The following is an 18,254-nucleotide window of genomic DNA, read 5'->3' as shown; positions in this document are numbered from 1 at the left end:
ACTATGTGAGAACTTTGCCAAAATGGGAGAATTTTTTAAACAAATTTATCGGAGGCCATCATTCTTAGCTTGTGTACTAGGTTCAAACAGAAAAACAAAACAAAAAAAGTAAGTCACTCATGCTAAATGTGACATAATCAAATTGAAAATTTCAGAAAATAGGTAGGGCCGGGCACAGTGGCTCACACCTGTAATCCCAGCACTTTGGGAGGCTGAGGTGGGTGGATCACCTGATGTCTGGAGTTCAAGACCAACCTGACCAACATAGTGAAACCCCATCTCTACTAAAAACACAAAATTAGGCAGGCGTGGTGACAAATGCCTGTAATCCCAGCTACTTGGGAGGCTGAGACAGGAGAATTGCTTGAACTCGGGAGGTGGAGGTTGCAGTGAGCTGAGATGGCACCATTGCACTCCAGCCTGGGCAACAATAATGAAACTCAATCTCAAAAACAAAAAGAAAGAAAAAAGAAAATAGGTACATCCTAAAACAGATCAGGTTTGTTTGTTTGTTTTGGTAAACAGCAGATTTCAACACAAGGAGTTTCCTTCTACTCTTTTAAAAATAAATAATAATAATAATAAAAAAAATAATAACCTGAAGTCCTTGTTTCTACTTTAAAAAATCCACAGTTATGCTATTTCACAGTGGGATTTCAGACTAAATAAGTACTTTTTTTATAGTGAGAGAGTGATATTAATATCCAAGTTTTTTTTTTTTTTTTTAGATGGAGTTTCGCTCTGTTGCCCATGCTGGAGTACAGTGTCGTGATCTCAGCCCACTGCAACCTCTGCCTCCTGGGTTCAAGAAATTCTCCTGCCTCAGCCTCCTGAGTAGCTGGTATTACAGGCACTCACCAACAGGCCTGGCTAATTGGTTTGTATTTTTAATAAAGACAGGGTTTCACCATGTTGGTCAGGCTGGTCTCAAACTCCTGACCTCAAGTGATCCACCCACCTCAGCCTTCCAAAATGCTAGGATAACAGCCATGAGCCATCACGCCCGGCCAATGTCTAAAGTTTTGGTCTATCTCTCAAAATTAAGAAGATGACCAAAGGGACAAATTATTAAATTAATTACACCATAAAGCTGCCCGCTTTCATGTTTAATTTTGGTCAATAGTTTTTATTTAAAATACTAAACTGAAACCTACCTGTATATGTAAATAGACTGTACCCATTCTTGTACTAATCACTGTGTTTTGGCCAGTAAAAGGACGTCAACTGTTCAAACCATAAGGCAACTCCCAAGCTGTAATCAATCTGGCTGTTTCTGTACCTGGCTTCCATTTTCCGTATGTCAATTTGCTTTTTCTGTTCATAAATTTTTCACCACCATGTGGCTATGCTGGAGACTCTCTGAGCCTACTCTGGATCCACAGGCTACCCAATTTGCAAATCATTCTTTTCTCAATTAAACTCTGATAAATTTGATTTCTCTAAAGTTTCTTTTTCTTTTTTCTATGATGAAAATAAATAATGTGTTCTTGGGCTTTGATTTTCTAAACTCATTCCTCAGCTATTTTTCAAAGTTATTATATGTCCATTCAAACGCTTCTGCAATTTTTTTGAGACAGTGTCTCTCTGTATCACTCTGGGTGGTGTGTAGTGGTACAACCAATGATGTCTCACTGCAACCTTAACATTTCAGGCTTAACCGATCCTCCTGCCTCAGCCACCCAAGGAGCTGAGATGACAGACATGCAACATCATGACTGGCCAATTTTTAAATTTTTTTTCATGGACACAGGATCTTACTATGTTGCCCAGGTTGCATGTAAACTCCTGAACTCAAATGATTCTTTTATCTCAGCCTCCCAAACTGCTAGGATTACAGGTGTGAGGCACCCTGTGCTTCTGCAATTTCTTGAAAGGATTATTCCCAATCATAAATAGTACTATATGGGCACAAATTTTTTAAAAATCTGGCTTTTACTGTAGCAGCATCTCTCTCCAGGATTTCAAGGATCTACAGCAGCCAAGAGTTTGATGCATGGGCTTTGGAGTCAGAAGAGTTGGTACTGAGTCTCAGGCCAGCCATTTAGTAGCTGTTGAGTCTTTGGACAAGTTTCTTGATGCGAAAGAGTTGTATAAACCACATATGCAAAAAAGGCATAATGATATTGATTGCAAAAATGGTAGCAATTTTTCATCCCTCCCATCCATGCCTATTGCCAGGTGCTCTTACAGCTGTTCCCATTGAGATACAGAATCTGTTTTCCCAACCCTAGATCTGGCTGGCCTTATTTGCTCAAGGCACTAGATACTTGTGAACACGACAGTGGGCTAGTTTGGGGCCTGGGCTCAAATGGTGTTGAATGCTTCTGTTTTTCTTTCAGAATGCTGCTGTCTCCATAAATAAAGTCCATGTTAGCCACCTAGAGGATAAAATACCATGAGGAGGAGTGGCAAGGTGCCCCTGTTGACAGATCTTGAAGCAGAAGCTCACTCCCAGAAGCACAGCTGCCTAGTCAACAAACAGCTGACAATAAATGTCTGAAGGAGCTCAGCTGGGAACAGAAGAATGACCCCACTGAGCCTAGCCTAAGTGGCTGACCATCTCAATTATGAGCTAATAAGTTTTGGATGATTTGTTATGCTGCCATACCTAACTAATACATGCACTCAGTGCAGATTGGGTGCCAAGATTTAAAGACAGTTTGATTACTAGTCACCTTCTAACAGTGGGCACCCTAAAGGTACTGACTTTTTTCCGGATTTAAAGTTAAATGTCTTGTAAGGCAATGTTGACTAATGCAGGAATACTTGTAGACATGTATGCATGTGATTGGTGCTTATATGCACACAGTCCCCCACACCACAGGAAAAAACCAAGAACGAGAGCCTGACCATTATGGCCAAGGCCAAATAGCCAAAGTTTGCTTTTAATCTATTTTCTTCATATCTAAAAATTGGAGGTCAATACTGTGGACAGGTCTGAAGACAGAGTTTTGTTCTCCTGAAGCCCCATCATTCTTCAGTGGGCTACCTGTGGTTATTTTATTCTTGTTACCTTCTGCTCTTTCTATGACCACTATCTGTTCCACCCTTGGAACTGAAGACAGATGTTAGTTAGAAAGAGGCTGTTCCCTCATCTCGGGCATGTGGGATATGATGAGGTTTCTCTTCAAATAGCCTGATCAATCTTTTATTCTTTAATTCATAGTACGCACACACACATTCCTTTTTTTCCTTTTTCTCCTTTTTCCTTTCTGCCTTTGTTAGATGCCCAGGCACGCCACAGTACCAGGCATTATCAGTACCAGCTCACATTTCTTCCCTTATTTGGAAAGAGGACTTTCTAGCTCAATACAGACACCCCTTCCCCTTCCTCTCTGCGTTCTTTTGCATGCCCACCTTATCTAAAAAAAATCAAATGTTTAGCCCACCAGGATTAGTTTAGATTGTATAACCCGACCCCGGCCAATGGGGAAAGGGTACAGGGGCAGGACTTGCATCAGGAATAAAGGCTCTTGTGCCCCTTTGTTCAGGTGTGCTCTCATGGCGACTGGCCAAGAACGCACCCCTCTGTGCAGAACTAAAATTGCTTTGCTAGGAATCCTTTGTTCGAGTGTTCAATTTCCTTAGGATTTTGAGCGTTATTCCTAACAGGAAGAAAAGGGATATTCAGGCCTTTCACAGACCTGACAACAGAGCTACACTTCAATGTGACAGGTATTGACCATGTGTGGCTCCTGGGTGCCTGGAATGTGGCTGGTCTGAGCTGCAATTTGCAAGAAACGTAAAATGCAGAGTTAGTTTCAAAGATTTACTTCCATAAATATAAATATATACAACACATAGATAAAATATCTATATATAATATATAGATAAAAATACATAGTATAATGCAATATATAGATACATAATTATGTTATATGTAAATATATATCATTCATAATTATACATTGCTCACATATTAAAATAATATTTTGGATATATTGCTTTAATTAAATTGTTACAATAGACGGATGCGGTGTCTCACGCCTGTAATCCCAACACTTTGGGGGGCCGGGGCGGGCGTATCACGAGGTCAGGAGATCGAGACCATCCTGGCTAACACGGTGAAACGTGTCTCTATGAAAAATACAAAAAATTAGCCAGGCATGGTGGCAGACGCCTGTAGTTCCAGCTACTGGGGAGGCTGAGGCAGGAGAATGGAGTGAACCTAGGAGGCGGAGCTCTCAGTCGGCGGAGATCGCGTCACTGCACTCCAGCCTCGTCAACAGAGCGACTCCGTCCCAAAAAACAAAAACAAAGACAAAAAATCTCATGCTGCCTTCTCAAAGCCAGGAAGGTTATAAAACCTGAAATTTCAAAATCATTATTATTATATTCTTTTCATTTGTGAATAGCCATACAGTATATTATTTATAAATGTATATAACCTTATACACAAGATTACATGCAATACCCTCTGGGGTGGGCCTGGCTCAGCTCAGGGAGGAAGCCCTTCCTGAGCAGGCTGCAGCTTAGGCGGTCACTCTTTCTTCATTCAGCCCAGCGTTTGGTCACATCTTCTGTCAATCACGATCTGAGGAGACGCGGTTTAAGCGTTATCCAATCAGGAACACTGGGCTGGAAACCGTCCAATCAGGCACGCAGCTGGAGCGGGCAGGACAGCTTCCGGAATATGGGGGCGTTTGTCTCCCGCTGCAGCTGGAGCTGTAGGTCTAGTCTTCAGAGTCCCAGTCTCCGTGACCTTGTGACCTGCAGGTATTGGGAGATCCACAGCTAAGATGCCAGGACCCCCTGGAAGCCTAGAAATGGTGAGAGTGCCCGGTCCTACATCCCGAGAAAAGGGAAGGAGTTGATTGCAACTGGTAGGAAGCGGCTGTGGCGGGACTCGGGTCTCCCCTTAGTCAGCTCCACAGTCTGCGCCCGGAGTTCTCCTTGCCCAACTCGGCCTCAGTCCCCTTCAGCCATAGCATGGCGGCTGCGCTGACAGCAGGACCCTGGGCGTCCTGTCCCTTTCCTGCTCAGTGACACAGTGACGGTGCCCTGCCCTGGAGGCCTCTCTGGGCAGCTCTGCAGCCGCAGCGCCGCGTCTCTGGCCGATTGTGCAGGGACCACGGGAGGGTCGTCAGGGGAGAATCCCGACTCGGGTGAGCGTTCATGAATGGGAAGAGTTTTGGTCCGTGGGGTTCCTAGTCCCTCTTTTCATCTATTAAAAATTTATGGAGCCACCTCAAAATATTAAAGAATTTAATCAAAGAGTGGCTCAAAAATTGTAGAGTACGCAGCTATGGGTTTTAGTTTGTGGTTCATGGGAGGAACTTGAAGGAAAGACTTTTATAAGGTCCATGATTAAAAAAAAACAAATTCAATAATCGGTTAGGTACAGTTACGTACTTTCTTTTTTTTTTGAGACAGTTTTGCTCTGTCACCCAGGCTGAAGTGCAGTGGCGCGATCTCAGCTCACTGCAACCTCTCGGTGTCAAGCGATTCTCCTGCCTCAACCTCCCGAGTAGCTGGGACTACAGGCAGTCACGTACTTTCTTAATTTCCACTTTGAGTGTGTAAATTTTCTGGTTATGTAATCAGAGTTTAATTGGCCATTTATAGTTAGTTGGTTAAGCCTAAATTTTGTTTTCCCCAATGCAATTTACAAAAATTTACAAAAAAATATACATTTGAGCATACACACTCCACAGGAGACTGATTTTTTTTCTCCCTGAATTTTTAAAATGTGTCCCAAGTGCGGTCTCAAGTCTCCCCCTCATCCCCCATTCCTCCAGCCTAACTCGGGCTGGAAATAAAATACTAAATTTCCAGTTCCTTCTGACAATCCCAAATGCCAGCCTCCCTTCCCTAGTTCACATTGTCACCTATTTGTCCTTTAGTGTATATTTTCAATACTGTATATTTTTTTGCAAACCATTGGATGGCACATTTTAAAAGATTCGTTTTCTGTTTGTAAATATTTCCCATGAGAAGAAAGCAAAGAATAACCCCGACACTGTATTGTGTAAAATCTCTGTGCCTCTTTTTCTTTTACCTTCCCTAGGCACAGAGATCTTACGAGAATGCTTTGGGGTAAAGGTTTTTTTTTGGCGGGGGGGGGGAAGCTTTATTGGGTGATGTGTCCTCAACCACCCTTTAGTTTTTTCTTGGTCATCAATTTCAGTACTGTCTGTGAATAAACCATTATATCAGCCATGGCTATGTCTGCTAGAGTGTCTAGGGAATATCAGGTCCTGGGTCGTTTTCTTTCATAGGACAGCCTGAGGTATGGAGTGTAGCCTCTCAAGGAAGCAGATGGATGCCCTGGGGCTGAGAGGAATCTCCTGGTGTGCTCTTCCGTTAAAAAATAACCCCTTGAGACATTAACATTGTTTTCACCCAACCCAGCTTTCATATCTTGGTGACACATTGCTGCTCAGCCAATCAGATGCTGGTATTAAGGGGAAAATGAAATAATTTCTGTCCCCTGGATTCTCTAAGATTTGTGAAAGAAAAAATAGTATCCCCCCAAAAAAACAAAAGAAAACCTGACCCCAGAGAGATGCTGCAAAAATTTGCGAAAGTAAAACCTGCGCCACTCACTGGAACATAGTGCAGTGTCTCCTGAGAGGTTAGTCATTGAGCAGTTAAGTGAGCAGGCTGGGGTGGGAGAATCTCTCACGTGATTGGATGACCTGACTTGACACATGAGTCAGACACATCTGTTTTTTAATCAGCACTGCTACTCCCTGGGTTTGTCACCTTGAAAAGATTTGTTCACTTATATTGACTTCAATTTTTTTAAACTGTAAATTGCCTTTTATTAGTACAGCTTGAAAGGTTCAAAAACATTTACAAAGGGCATAAAAGTGGTGGGTTTCAAAAAATATTAATATCTAATTATATATTTCATATGTTAAAAATTCTTACTTACCTTTTCTTTCCCAGAGAGAGTTTAGGAATTTTCTCAGGTGTGTTTTCTGTGGGTGATTTCAAACAGAATTCCAAGGCTCAGCTTTTAGAATGCTACCAAGGAAAATAATAGGGAAAATCTCCTTCGATTTTGGCTGTAGAAAATGAATACATTTCCACGAGGAAATATTGTAGCTAATTGGTGAGTTACATAAATTTATAAAACATTAGTTCCTCTTTCTGCAGGGTAAATTTCTGAGAGTGAATATCTCTGTTCTGTATCCTGTTACCTTGATTTCTGAGTTTCATACTAAATTTCATGAGATGAAACTTGGTACCTCCTAGAAGTTTTTCCCTATGACTAATTGTTTACTACATTATTTTTAATAGAAATAATACAATAATAAATTTATTATCTGAAAGGAATAGATACTTTTGCTGTTCTCATTGAGGTATAAAATGTAGGCCAGGTGCGATGGCTCATGCCTGTAATCCCAGCACTTTGAGAGGCCAAGGTGGGCAGATCACGAGGTCAGGAGTTCGAGACCAGCCTGACCAACATAGTGAAACCCGTCTCTACGTAAAATACAAAATTAGCCAAGTGTGGTGGCCTGCACCTGTAGTCCCAGCTACTCGGGAGGCTGAGGAGGTAGGATAATCACTTGAACCCAGGAGGCGGAGTTTGCATTGAGCCAAGACTGTGCCATTGCATTACAGCCTGGGTGACAGAGTGAGACTCTGTCTCAAAAAAAAAAAAAAATGTAAGCACCTTATAATTTATTTTCCATATATGAACACTGGGTTTGAGTAATTTTGCTGAATTTTTCAAACACTTAGTTTCAAATATCAAGTGTATAACTCTGACATGGAAATTAAAGCCTGAGCCCAGTGACTCCAAGAAAAAGCTAATATTGAGCCTGCAAAAGGAGGTTATTAAAGGCCCAGTTAGTTCTTTCTGGGGAGCCTCCCCTGCAGAAGTCCCAGCCTGCTCAGCCCAGCTATAAAAGAAGCCTTAATCCTGAGGGAAGCTACAGGCAGATGCTAGTAAGGTTAAGATAAAAGGAGACTGGGAGAATCTTACCAAAGATGAAGTTGTTAACTGTTTTGAGGCAGTTTCTTGACTTTTAAAAATAAAGTTGGATTTATATAAGAAAATTCAGTGTCCAAAGGAGTATTGCAACAGGAGGAAGTACCAACTATAAGATCTTTAAGGATTGCAAAGTTTAGGCAGACAAGGGCTTTCTTTCATAGGGAGGAGCAAACAAGCTTAGAAAGAAGTTGGGAGGGCAATGGCAAGTGGAGGGTAAAAAAATCAGATTTTAGATCAGAGAATGTTTTTCCCTGAAGTCAACATGTTCTTAGGAGGGATATAGAATGAGATTTTATGTTGACTCAAAGTGAAGGTAGCTTAAAGTTCAGGAGTTTGTGGGAAGGAGATAAACTTAACTGAAGTTTGCTTTAGAAGTGTTTTATTTTGACCACTGAGGACAAATTCAGCTCCTCTTTTTTTTTTTTTTTTTTTTTTTTTTAAGATGGAGTTTTGCTCCTGTTGCCCAGGCTGGAAATGCAATGGCATGATCTTGGCTCACTGCAACCTCCCCATCCCAGGTTCAAGCAATTCTCCTGCCTCAGCCTCCCGACTAGCTGGGATTGCAGGCATGCGCCACCATGCCTGGCTAATTTTGTATTTTTAGTAGAGATGGGGATTCTCCATGTTGGTCAGGCTGGTCTCGAACTCCCAACCTCAGGTAATCCACCCGCCTTGGCCTCCCAAAGTGCTGGGATTACAGGTGTGAGCCACTGTGTCTGGCCCCTTTTTTTTTGAGAACAAGAAGAAAATGTGCAGAGTCTGTGTCTGGCTATGTGATAGGTAAGAAAAGACAGCACCATCTAAGTCATAATGGGAAGGGTGTTTCTTTCCATAAGCTGTTCCTGGAGCACACGATGGATGGATAATTTTACTAATCACAGCTATTTTCTAGGATTATGTATAAGCGTCATTTTTTCCTGGCTCTTTTTTTGGTCCTATGTTTTTTCCATTTGACTTTTCCTGGGTTGCGGCTTTTATAATAAACTGGTAAACATGCTGAGTTCTGTGAGTAGCTCTATCAAATTATTGAACTTCAGGGAGCTTATGGGAGTTCTGAATTTTTAAACAGTGGCTTACAAGCACAGATGGGCCCAAGGGGTTTGTGACTGGCATCTGCAGTGAGGACAATGTATTGAGACTAAGCCTGGAATCAGGTTCTGTGCTGACTCTGGGTAGGGTCAGAATTCAAATGTTAGACAATGGGTTGGTGTTGCAGAATTGCTTGGTGTACAGCTAACTCTACAGATTTGGTGACAGAGAAAAGATATGGAATCCTGGCTTGGACTAATCTCTGGGTGTCTGGGAATGGGAGGCTCTGCTCTCCTATATACAGGCTGTCACGCTGCTCATTGTCCTATGATTCTAGGTCTCCTCCCAGAGTGAGAGAGGATGAAAACTTAAGGAGCTCTGATGACAGACCCCCTTTTCCTACAGCTGCCACCACAGGATTCCCACCCACTCATAAACATACCCACTAGACATTGACATGTCCACACCCCTCCCTGGACTAGGCACCACTGTCATGAACTTCACCATGGCATTTTTCATTCTAGTGTTTCTTGCCAAAAACCCACAAAAGTGTCTATAAGTCTGGCATATCCCCACACCCAGACACTGAATCTGCAGCAGAAACCTGTTTTCTCCACCTAGGGTTCTGGGCCACCTGTTGATAATCTTATCAGTCTACATGGACCCAGAAATAGCACAAACCAGTTCTACCTACATTAGACTCTCCCCCACTAATGGAGTTTTTACTTTTTAATGTTTATTTTTGGTTCAGGGGTACATGTGCAAGTTTATTATATAGATAAAACTGTCATGGAAATTTGGTATAGGTTATTTTATCACTGAAGTACTAAGCATAGTACCCAACAGGTATTTTTTCTGATCTTTATCCTTCCACTCTCTACTCTGAACTGGGCCTCAGTGTCTGTTCCTCTCTTTGTGTCCATGTTTTCTTTTTCTTTTTCTTTTTTTTTAAAGACAGATTCTTGCTCTGTCGCCCAGGCTGGAGTGCAATGGTGCGATCTCGACTCACTGCAACCTTGGCCTCCTGGGTTCAAGTGATTCTCCTGCCTCAGCCTCTCAAGTAGCTGGGATTACAGGCGTGCACCACCATGCACGGCTAATTTTTGTATTTGTAGTAGAGATGAGGTTTTGCCATCTTGGCCGGGCTGGTCTTGAACTCCTGACCTCTGGTGATCTGCCCACTTTGGCCTCCCAAAGTGCTGGGATTACAGGCGTGAGCCACCGCGCCCAGCCTGTGTCCATGTTTCCTTTTCTTTCTTTTTCTTTTTTTTTTGAGACAGAGTCTCACTCTGTCTCCCAGGCTGGAGTGCAGTGGCACGATCTCGGCTCACTGCAAGCTCCGCCCCCCGGGTTCACGCCATTCTCCTGCCTCAGCCTCCCGAATAGCCTCCCGAATAGGCGCCTGCCACCATGCCCAGCTAATTTTTTATTTTTTTATTTTTTTTTAGTAGAGATGGGGTTTCACTGTGTTAGCCAGGATGCTCTTGATCTCCTGACCTCGTGATCCACCTGCCTCAGCCTCCCAAAGTGCTGGGATTACGGGCATGAGCCACCGCGCCCGGCCTCATGTTTTCTTGTTATTAGCTCTTAACTTATAAATGAGAACATGCGTTTGGTTTTCTCTTTCTGTATTAGTTTTCTAAGGATAATGGGCTTCAGCTCTGTTCATGTTGCTGCAAAGGACATAATCTTGTTCTTTTTTATGGCCACATAGTATTCCATGATGTTTGTGTACCATATTTTCTTTTAAATATTTTATTTTATTTTGGGGGGAGACCCAGGCTAGAGTGCAGTGGCACAATCTTGGCTCACTGAAGCCTCAACATCTTGTATTCAAGCAATCCTCCTACCTCAGCTCTCCAAGTAGCTGGGGCTACAGGTGCACGCCACCACGACTGGCTAATTTGTCTTTCTGTATTTTTTGTAGACCAACCAATGTTGCCTTGGTTGGTCTCAAACTCGAACTTAGGCAATCCACCTGTTTTGACTTCCCACATTCTGGAATTATAAGCATGAGCCACTTTGCCCAGCCATACCATGTTTTCTTTATCCGGTCTGCCATTTTTGATGAGCATGTTGATTCCATGTCTTTGCTATTGTGAATAGTGCCACAGTGAACATGCATGTGCATGTGTCTATGACAGAATAACTTATATTTCTTTGGGCAATTATGAGGTTGCTGGGTCAAATGGTAATTCTGTCTTCAGTTCTGTGAGGAATCACCACACTGCTTTTCACAATGGTTGAACTAATTTACACTCCCACAAGCAGTGTATAAGCATTCCCTTTTCTCCACAACCTTGCCAGCATCTGTCATTTTTTAACTTTTGAGTAATAGCCATTCTGACTGGTGTGAGAAAGTATTTTGCTGTGGTTTTTCTTTGCATATCTCTACTGATTGGTGATGAGCATTTTTTCATATGCTTTTAGCCACACATATGTCTTTTTTTAAAAAGCATCTGTTCAGGCCAGACGTGGTGGCTCATGCCTGTAATCCCAGCACTTTGGGAGGCCGAGGCAGGTGGATCACGACATCAAGAGTTCAAGACCAGCCTGGCCAACATGGTGAAACCCTGTCTCTACTAAAAATACAAAAATTAGCTGGGCATGGTGGTGTGTGCCTGTAATCCCAGCTACTTGGGAGGCTGAGGTGGGAGAATTGCTTGAACCGGCACCCGGGAGGCGGAGGTTGCAGTGAACCGAGATAGCGCCACTGCACTCCAGCCTGGGAGATGGAGCAAGACTCTGTCTCAAAAAAAAAAAAAAAAGATCTGTTCATGTCCTTTGCCTACTTTTTAATAAGTTTTTTTTCTTATAAATTTAAGTTCATGGATTCTGGATATTAGATCTTTGTCAGAAGCATAGTTTGCAAATATTTTCTTTTATTCTGTAGGATGCCTGTTTACTCTGTTGATAGTTTCTTTTGCTGTGAAAAAGCTCTTTAGTTCAGTAAGGTTCCATTTGTCAATTTTTGCTTTTGTTGCAATTGCTTTTGATATCTTCTTCATAAAATATTTGCTAGTTTCTATGTCTGGAATGGTATTATTTAGGTTACCTTCCAGGAAATTTTTTTTTTTTTTTTTTTTGAGATGGAGTCTCACTCTGTCACCCAGGCTGGAGTGCAATGGCGCAATCTCGGCACACTGCAACCTCTGCCTCCCTGGTTCAAGCAATTCTCCAGCCTCAGCCCCCTGAGTAGCTGGGATTACAGGTGCCTACCACCACGCCCAGCTAATTTTTATATTTTTAGTATAGACACAGTTTCACCATGTTGGCCAGGCTGGTTGCGATCTCCTGACCTCAGGTGATCTGCCTGCCTTGACCTCCCAAAGTGCTGGGTTTACATGCGTGAGCCCCACACCCGGCCTATTTTTTTTCTTTATAATTTTAAATTTTACATTTAAGTCTTTAATTTATCTTGAGTTGATTTTTGTATATGGTGTAAGGAAGCGATCCATTTTCAGTCTTCTACATAGTGCTAGCTAGTTATCCCAGCACCATTTATTAAATAGAGAATTCTTCACACATTCCTCTTGTCAGCTTTGTCAAAAATCAGATGGTTGTAAATGGGTGGCATTTCTGAGCTCTCTCTATCACATTGGTCTATAAGTCTGCTTTTGTACCAGTAGTACCATGCTGCTTTGGGTTTCTATAGCCTTGTAATATAGTTTGAAGTCAGGTAATGTAATGCCTCTAGTTTTGTTCTTTTTGCTTAGGATTGGTTGGCTATTTGGGGTTTTTCTGTTTGTTTGTTCCATGTAAATTTTAAAATAGTGTTTGTTAGTTCTGTTCAGAATGTTTTGGTAGTTTGATAGGAATAGCATTAAATTTCATTAGGCCTCATGCCCTTTTTTTTTTTTTTTTTTGAAACAAGCTGCCACTCTGTCACCCAGGTTAGAGCTCAGTGGCCCCATCTCGGCTCACTGCAATCTTCATCTCTCTGGTTCAAGCAATTCTGTCACCTTAGACTCCCATGTAGTTGGTACTATAGGCGTGCACCAAGATGCCTGGCTAATTTTTGTATTTTTTGGTGGAGATGGGGTTTCACCATTTTGGCCAGTCCAGTCCTGAACTCCTGACCTCAAATTACCTACCCATCTCTGCCTCCCAAAGTGCTGGGATTGTAGGCGATGGCGATGGACACCATGCCAGGCCAGTATGACCATTCTTGTCATAGATATCTTTCACCTCCCTAGTTAGCTGTATTTCTAGATATTTTATTCTTTTGTGTCGATTGTGAATGAGATTGTGTTTTTGATTTGGCTTTTGGCTTGGATGTTGTTGAAGTACAGGGGTGCTACTGATTTTTGTACATTTCTTTTGTATCCTGAAACTTTGCTGGAGTTGTTTGTTGGTTTAAAGAGCTTTTCCAAGACTAGAGGGTTTTGTAGATACAGAAAGATGTCATCTGCCAACAGCGTTAGTTTTATTTCCTCTCTTCCTGTTTGGACCTTTCGTTTCTTTCTCTTGCCTGACTGCTCTGGCCAGGACTTCCAATTCTATGTTGAATAAAAGTGGTAAGAGAGGACATCTTTGTCTTGTGTCAGTTTTTAAGAAGGAATGCTTCCAGCTTGTGTCCATTGAGTATTTTGACTGTGGATTTGTCACAGATAACTTATTATTTTGAAGTATGTACCTTCAATGCCTAGTTTGTTGAGGGTTTTAAACATGAAGAATGTTAATTTTTATTGAAAGCTTTTTCAGCATCTATTGAGATAATCTTGTGGTTTTTCCCTTTAGTTCTGTTTAAGTGATGAATCATTGATTTGTTTATGTTGAACCAACCTTGACTCCAGGAATAAAGCCTACTTGATGATAGTGGATTAGCTTGTTGATGTGCTTGCTGCTGCATTTGGTTTTTTTTGAATCAGTGTGCATGAAGGATTTTGCCCTGAAGTTTTCTTTTTTTGCTTTATCTTTGCCAGGTTTTGGTATCAGAATGATGGCTCTTATTATATAATGAGCTGGGGAGGAGTCCCTTCTCAATTTTTTGTAATAGTTTTAGGAAGTGTAATACCAGCTTTTCTTTGTACATCTGGTGGAATTCAGCTGTGAATCTATGTGGTCCTGGGTTTTTTTGACTGGTAGGCTATTTACTACTAATTCAGTTTTGGAGCTTGTTATTGTTCTATTCTGGGCTTTAATTTGTTTTTGTTTAATATTAGGAGGATGTGTTTGTCCAGAAACTTATCCATTTCTTTTAGATTTTTTAGTTTGTGTGCATAGAGGTGTTCATAGTAGACTTCAGTAGTTACTTGCATTTTTGTGGGGTCAGTGGTAATGTCCCATTTGTCATTTCTTGTGTTTATTTGAATCTTTTTCACTAATTTTGCTAGTGGTTTATTTGGATCTTCTTCACTAATCTTGCTAGTGGTTTATTTATCTTATTGATTTATTTAAAAGATTTAACTCCTGGATTTCTTGATCTTTTGAATCACTTTTTTTTTTTTTTTTTTGAGACAGAGTCTTGCTCTGTTGCCCAGGCTGGAGTGCTTTGGCACAATCTCGGCTCACTGCAATCTCCACCTCCCAAGTTCAAGCAATTCTCCTGCCTCAGCCTCCTAAGTAGCTGGGATTACAGGCATGCACCACCACACCCAGCTAATTTTTTGTATTTTTAGTAGAGACGGGGTTTCGCCATGTTGGTCAGGCTGGTCTCAAACTCTTGACCTCATGATCCGCCCACCTCAGCCTCCCAAAGTGCTGGGATTACAAGCGTGAGCCACCATGCCTGGCCTTGTATGACTTTTTGCGTCTAAATCTCCTTCAGTTCTGATCTGAGTTTGGTTATTTCTTGTCTTCTGCTAGCTTAGGGGTTGGTTTGCTCTTGCTTCTCTCATTCTTTTATTTATGATGTTGAATTGTTAAATTGAGATCTTTCTAACTTTTTGATGTGAGCATTTAATCCTGTAAATTCTCCTTTTAACCTCACATTAGCTGTGTTGGAGAGATTCTAGTATGTTGTATCACTGTTCTCATTTGTTTTAAAGAACTTCTTGATTTGTGCCTTAATTTCATTATTTACCCAAAAGTCATTCAGATGAAGGTTGTTTAATTTTCATGTAATTGTATCTTTTCAAATGTTTTTCTTTGTGTTGAATTATATCTTTATGAAGATGTGGTCTAAGTGAGCATTTAGTATGATTTTGGGATTACTGAATTTGCCAAGGATTGTTGTATTTCTGATTGTGTGGTCAATTTTAGAGTATGTCACATGTGGTAATGAGAAGAATGTATACGATGTTGGTTTTAGATGGAGAGTTTTATAAGTGTCTATTAGGACTATTTGGTCAAGTGTTGAGTTTAGGTCCTATATCTTTGTTAATTTTCTGTCTCAGTGATTTGTCTAATACTGTCAGTGGGGTGTTGTATTATTGTGTCAGAATTGACATCTCTTCATAGGACTTGCTTTATTCAAGTGCACCCATAGATTTTTTTAAAACACTTTCTTTCTTCTGCTTTTTTCTTCATAAACATTCTTTTAAGTGCACATAGGGTGCCCGAGGTTACTATTTAAATGCCTGAATCCCATGTCTACTGAAATTCAGGTGTCCAAGAATTCAAGAGCACATCCAGAGACTTGGCTATTGTAGCCAATTGGAAATACCCCTGTGGCATAGAGAACAAAATTCCATATAGGGTCCACTGTGTACTCCAGTTCTGTTCGGATTCACCGTTTTTGGAGGCCTTATTAGATCTGACCCACCCCTGGCGTGTTGCCTCTCAGAACTGATTAGAAGAGATGAGTTTTTGCTGGGGAATTCTGATGCCTTTCTAGAGCTGGTGCTCACGATTTCCTAAAACCCAAAAGCAGATAAATAGGAAAAATAAAGTATGTGTTTTAGGGTCTTAATTTTTATTAAAACCAGTGGTTGCAGAGACATTCCATTTAGCAACTTGTTTTCTATTCCTGCAGATCCAGTAGTTGTTCCACAAGTCACAAAAATTAAATATAAACACCATAAAAATTTGTCTAAACTCCATTAAACTTTTCCTTTCTATATTCCTCTCCTCTGTTCTACATTTAGCTTTTATTCTCTACAGTTTTTTAAAAACCAATAATAGAGAAACAGAAGAGGAAATAAAAATGCTGGGCCCTTTATCTAAATTTGGGGAATTGTTAATCTCTTAGCACCAACTTTCAGGGTGTTATGAGGATTAAGTCATACAATGTGTTATTCCCAGCACAGTGCTTTGTAACATACTCTTGAGCACACAGCAAACATTGCAATAGTACACGTGCACATGTTGTTTTTCTAATGCAGACTCATTCAGACACTGCTGCCTTCTGTTTCCTCTGAAAACTTTAAAGAGCCAGGAAACAATATGAAACTTTAGGATGGAGATTGGTTGTCTTCATTTGTACCAGAAGTATTTGTGTTACAACAAGAGTGCTGAGTGTAAGGGACTCTGTGCTGGACCTTTCTCTATTTTTTTTTTTGAGATGGAGTCTCACTCTGTCACCCAGTCTGGAGTTCAGTGGCATAATCTCGGCTCACTGCAACCTCCGTCTCCTGGGTTCAAGTAATTCTCCCTGCCTCAACCTCCCAAGCAGCTGGGATTACAGGCACCTACCACCACCTCCAGCTAATTTTTGTATTTTCAGTAGAGACAGGGTTTTGCCATATTGGCCAGGCTGGTCTGGAACTCCTGATCTCAGGTGATGTGCCTGCCTCAGTCTCCTAAGGTGCTGGGATTACAGGCATGAGCCACTGCACCTGGCCTGTGCCTGCTTTCTCTAACTAATGCCAATAATGAGTCCAGGAGTAGCAACATCAGCATTGACAGAGGACTGGTTTAAAACTCTCATTTGGACCCTTTCCAAACCTCAGAATCACATTACATAAAATGGGGCTAAATTTACAAGTGATTTTTGAGCTCATTAAAGCTTGAGAGGTCCAAGCTGGCCAACCCTGTCTCTACTAAAAATATCAAAATTTGGCCGGGTATGGTGGCTCACACCTGTAATCCCAGCTCTACTAAAAATACAAAAAATTAGCCGGGCATGGTGGCAGGCGCCTGTAGTCCCAGCTACTCGGGAGGCTGAGGCAGGAGAATGGCCTTAACCTGGGAGGCAGAGCTTGCAGTGAGCTGAGATTGCACCACTGCACTCCAGCCTGGGCAACAGAGTGAGACTCCGTCTCAAAAAAAAAAAATAAATAATTAGATGGACATGGTGGCTCATGCCTGTAATCCCAGCTACTTGGGAGGCTGAGGCATGAGAATCACTTGAACCCAGGAGGCAGAGGCTGCAGTGACCCAAGATCATGCCACTGCACTCCAGCCTGGGTGACAGAGTGAGACTCTGTCTCAAAAAAAAAAAAAAAAAAAAAAAAGCTTGAGAGGTAATGCCAATTTGCAGAAATCTCTTTACTTGTGCCCTTTGCACAGGTTCTGTTTATTGTTCTGGGTGGAAGCATCCATGTTGTTTTAATTAACTAGCTCATGTGACTCTAAGTTGAGGCCAGAATCAGGTATGAGGGCTTCAAGATACATTCATGAGAGGTAAATTCCACCTTTGCACTAAAGGGTGGTCACAGGCCCTGCTCGCTGTTTGGGTTTGGTTGGGACAGGGCAATGTTGGCCGCATTTTCATTACTGTAGCAGAAATTGCTGGTGTCTGTGGCAGGGGAGGACACCTGAGGACAGGAAAGGAGAAACTTACATTTTTAGCTTCATGGAGCAGTTCTTTGTTCCAGAATCTCTTCTGTTAGACAGAAATGGGGGGACTTTTTCTGTAAGCCTTGGTTCTTCTGCCTGTGAGTATGGTGGTAGCAGGTAAACAGGCGGTGCTGACACCTTTAAGGGCATATTCTCAAGATGCAGTTATAATTTGTCCAGAGAATCTCATCTGAGCAGGAATTTCAGAGGAGGAGGAGAAAGAAGAGAAAATGGCTTTTTTTTTTTTTCAGCTAAACATGTCTCAAATCATCTGTGTCCACTTTTCCTCCTGGTATACCATGCGTTTAGTACCTGCAAACTTTTACTTTTTACTTGTGCTTTTCCTCCTTAATGAGTTTAACTACTTTTTAAAATCATTATAGTAGTCAAGGGTCTCTGAAAAATATTTTTTATATATCAGAGTTTTTTTTTTATATTCTCTACATCATGGCTTATATACCATGCAAAATTTTCACTATGAATTTATAAGTTGCAATATTAAAAATGTTCCCTTCATTGCTGTTGAACATGGGAAGGTGTGGATACTCAATATTCCTCTTGGTAAAAGCTGGGGTTTTTAGTGTAGATGGAGAATGTATAGTGTGAAGGTTTGATCTGT

General features: G+C 41.4%; 1 protein-coding gene across 2 annotated transcripts in view; it reads left to right on the top strand.

Moving 5' to 3' along the window:
- Positions 1–4,639: 4,639 nt before the first annotated feature.
- The window catches only part of LOC129020591 (zinc finger protein 708), a 325,243-nt gene continuing 311,628 nt past the window's right edge, over positions 4,640–18,254 (top strand). For both annotated transcript variants that reach the window (XM_054465161.2, XM_054465163.2), the window contains exon 1: positions 4,640–4,769. In XM_054465161.2, the coding sequence (XP_054321136.2) occupies positions 4,740–4,769 (30 nt within the window). In that variant the 5' untranslated portion in view covers positions 4,640–4,739. The remainder of the gene's footprint in view (positions 4,770–18,254) is intronic.

Source organism: Pongo pygmaeus, chromosome 20 (genome assembly GCF_028885625.2).
Source record: "Pongo pygmaeus isolate AG05252 chromosome 20, NHGRI_mPonPyg2-v2.0_pri, whole genome shotgun sequence".
NCBI classification, from domain to species: Eukaryota; Metazoa; Chordata; class Mammalia; order Primates; family Hominidae; genus Pongo; species Pongo pygmaeus.
Note: the sequence above shows the minus strand (reverse complement) of the source record. Positions and strands in the feature narration are given on the sequence as shown.